At 42.2% G+C, this 4,043-nt stretch overlaps 1 protein-coding gene across 1 annotated transcript; it reads right to left on the minus strand.

Moving 5' to 3' along the window:
* Window positions 1-1,756: 1,756 nt before the first annotated feature.
* On the minus strand, window positions 1,757-3,802 carry LOC110785456 (uncharacterized). Its single transcript, XM_021989897.2, has one exon. The coding sequence runs from the start codon at window positions 3,800-3,802 to the stop codon at window positions 1,757-1,759; it is 2,046 nt and encodes a 681-aa protein (XP_021845589.2).
* Between the last annotated feature and the right edge of the window lie 241 nt (window positions 3,803-4,043).

Below are 4,043 nucleotides of genomic sequence, written 5' to 3' on the forward strand. Positions count from 1 at the left end.
CATCGAGTGAAGCATCTCCTGAACTATTATTATGTTATCTGTAATTTGCCGATTCGGCACAAAACTACCTTGAGTAGGTGAGATAAGAGAGGGCAAGATGGGCTTAAGCCGGTTAACCAACACTTTCGTTGCTGCTTTATATATGATATTGCAGAGTCCGATAGGACGGAACTGTGATACTTGCTGCGGGCAATCCACCTTCGGTATCAAAACCAGGAAGCCCTTGTTTAGGTCGGCTGGGAAGTCTTTGCCATTCACTACATCAAGAACAACTTTAGTAACACTCTCTCGAACCACGTCCCAGTATCTCTGGTAAAACAAAGGCTGGAATCCGTCCGGTCCAGGTGCCTTAAAAGCTTGCATACTCTTGATTGCTAGTACAACCTCACACTGGGCATATGGGCGAGTTAACGCCTCCAACTCACGAGATGTCAACAATGGGAAGCTCCCTTTGCTAAAGTTGTTGGTGTCAAAATTTGGTTCCTCCTCAGTGAACAAATCACTCCAATACTGCACCACTAATTCCCTGAGTTTCGAAGGTTCTGTTATCCGTGCCCCAGTTTTATCTTGCAGCATATCTACTCTATTTCGGTGTCTCCGTATCACTGTGGCAAGATGGAAATATTTCGTGTTCCTATCTCCATCTTTTATAGCTTCAAGCCTGGATTTTTGGAACCAAATCATCTCCTCTTCGTGAAGCACATCATCCAATTCTCGTCGAAGTTTAGCTTTAAGTTTAATCCACTTACGTTCCCACTTCATCGAGAGTCGCTTCTGCACCCCTTCAATCCTTGCCCATAACTCAGCCTTCTTTCGAAAAATATTGCGAAAAGTTTCTCGATTCCACTTGCAAAGCTTCGATGCAAATTCAGTTTGAAAGGGGACTATTGGCGCTGACTTGTCCCAGTTTGACGTCACAAATTCATCAAATTTCTCGTGGCTTAACCACGCTGCTTGGAAACGGAACGGTCGTAGAGAGGCGGGTATAGGAGCAAATCCTCCTGAGCTTACTATAATAGGACAGTGATCTGAATTGCTTTTGGGTAGATGACGTACTGCAGCATTATCAAATCGCATACACCACTCATCATTACACAGGAATCGATCAAGTCTTGCGGCCTTATAAGTTGCTGCGGAGTCTCCTCTCGACCATGTGTGATTCGGTCCAGAAAATTGTAGTTCAATCAAACCATTCGATTCGACCCAATTTGCAAAATTACGACATCTACGTTGCATCTCCGTCCCTCCATTGCCAACTCTTTCGCTCATAGACGTGGTGTCATTGAAGTCGCCGCCAAGGAACCATGGCCCAGTAAAATTCCTTTTTGCTTGTTCTAATGCCTCCCACAACTCCTTTCTCAAGTTACAATCGGGACTTGCATAGATAGCTGAAAAGACCCAAGGTCTCTCACCTACCTTCGATATCTCCACTGTGATGTGTTGGGTGTGAGAGTCCAACACCTTGACTGCGATCGAGTCTGTTCTCCAGAAAAGCCAAATACCACCTCTAAATCCTTGAGCATCGACACGAAACTGGCCTGAAAATCCAATTCGGTCGCACACTTTCTGTGCCGTTTCACCACTAATATGAGTCTCCACCAGGGCAAGAATTGTCGGTTTGTTAATTCGAATCAACTCTCTCAGCATTGTTAAAAACGCTTGGCTCCCTGCACCTTGAACATTCCATATCATGATCTTGATGGACATATTAAACATAGGAAACGATGGGTAACGATCGATCGTATTCAAAGGAATATCAGGAAGCATGTCCATGAACGCGGTCCGAAGGTCGCGCATGGGATGTACTAACTCCATCGGGAGTTGAACTGTAGCCATCAAATCCGGTGGATTGTGTTGTGGAGGGAGATATGAGTCGATTTGGAGCTCGACTTTGTGTACCAGTGGTAGCATGGATACCATCGTTGGGCCCTCTGTTGTGTAGTCGATGAACGTTGAGTAAGCCGGGGGGGCTTGAATGTCCAAAGTTATCGGGATTGGCCAAGTTTCCATTGTCTAGAGGGGAAAGTTCTCTCCTTTCTAAGTCAGGGGGTTCTCTCGAATCAATTTCTCTAGGCAATGGTTGCTGGAACTTACTAATGGAGTTTTCTTTGCCCTCAATGATACGGCTAGGTTTAGAGGGGAGCAGCGTTACTTTCTTTTCTCTCGTCAAGTGCAACGGGTTGTTTGGAATATTTTTCTCTCGAAGGGTTATATTAGGGATTCCTTGACCAATGGGGTGATGGTCTTGCCTTGTATGAATATCTTGTTTCCAATTACTGGAATATCCCTTATCTTTTTCCACCTCAATTGATTCTGTTGCCAATTCCACAGTGGGAATATATTCCAAAATCTCATCCTCGCTAAAATTCCGCCTCCCTTGGTTTGTATCATTACCCAGAGAAATTATCTCCTCTTGATTCTTTCCTTCCTCTATCAATTGATTGTGTTCCCCTCTAATTTCTTTGGTGGCGTTCCTTTCCAAATATGATGGTCTTTCTATTTCCATTGTATTTGATTCTAGGTTTTCCTCCTCACTAATCTGATTTAGAGCCGCAAATCTCGACCCTTGTTCGGGGTTGTTCTCTTGATTCCTAATTTGCTCCTGATTTTGCTCCTGATTTTTCTCCTTGTTAATCTTTTGGTTTCCTTGGCCCACCTTGGATGTTGACCCTCCGAAGTTATTAGCTTTAGGGTCTAGTTGCTTGGTTTGAGCATTTCTTGGTCTAATCGAACTCCTCCTAGGGTTTCTTTGTACTAGCATCCACGCCCCGTATTGATCTTGTTCTTCTGGTCGATGGACTTTTGGACCGTGTTCCTGTATGGTGGCTATTTGCCTCTCTTGGCCTTGAACCTCCTTTCCTACTTCTGTCTCCGTACTTCTGAATTTCGGGCAATCAGCATATTTATGGCCAAGGTGACCACACTTAAAACATATTTGGCGAAGCCCTTCGTATTGTATTCTCCATACTCGGCCATTCAGTCTAAATTTGGATAACAGAGGTTTTGAAAGATTAACCTCTATACAGAATCTAATGTATTGTCCCCGGTCCATTGACTCTGTATTCTTATCAATTCGTACCACCCTACCAATTTTTGCACCAATTCGATGGAGAAATACTTTGTCAAAGTATTCTACCGACAAATTCGGTATACGAACCCATGCCGTCAATGTCTTGATTGGTTCTTCGTCTGGTACGAAATTAGGGATCCATTTACGAATAGTGAGATAGCTATCTCCTATCATCCATGGTCCTTGTGTCATGACAAATTCATAATCTGTCATCGATGAAAAACGGACTACATAATAAGCGCAGCCCACGTCAGTAAGGGCAATTTCCCCTTTCAAACTCCACATGAGTCTCAATCTTCTGATAAGCACAGCATAACTTAATTTTTTATCAAATAATTTGATAATCAGAGAATATTTCCATGGCGTCCTTAATCGTTTCTTTTCCTCCTTCGACAGTCGGATAACCGGGCAATTCTCATCTTCATCATCACCATCCACTATGTCGTCATCCGATAGTATTTCCTCTTCTTCCATCGAGATGTCCTGCATTTGGTGTCTCAAATGGTTACCTCTCGTCGCTGCACTATAGGAGCGAACCTGCCCTGTCCCCTGTGTATTCAGAGGAATAGCTTCTTCAGTTGTCGAGTCTGTGTCCATAGACTCCACCATTGTAACCTCGTCTCCCTGTTTCTGGTGGTCTCCCGCTTTTCTTTTGACCTTTTTGCTACTCCGTTGGACGAGATCCACTTCTTCTGTTGAGAGGGTTTTTCCCGTTGGGAGCGTTTTTTCCATTAGGGTTTTTTCTATTTCGGCTACCGTGCAGTGATCAATATTATGAAACAATAAATATAAATAATAAATAATAAATACTATGTAATAAATAATAAATGAATAATAATAAATAATAACATTAATAAATAATAAATAATTAAATATTAATAATTAGTAATCTCTAGTTAATTACAAAATTACAGAGTATAATAAAAAAAATTAATTAATAACTAAAGAATAAATAATTAATAATTAATACCCC

Source organism: Spinacia oleracea, chromosome 1 (assembly GCF_020520425.1).
Source record: "Spinacia oleracea cultivar Varoflay chromosome 1, BTI_SOV_V1, whole genome shotgun sequence".
Lineage (NCBI taxonomy): Eukaryota > Viridiplantae > Streptophyta > Magnoliopsida > Caryophyllales > Amaranthaceae > Spinacia > Spinacia oleracea.

Coding starts and splice junctions, on each gene's coding strand:
- LOC110785456 (XM_021989897.2), bottom strand. CDS start 3,802: ATGGAAAAAACGCTCCCAACGGGAAAAACCCTCTCAACAGAAGAAGTG.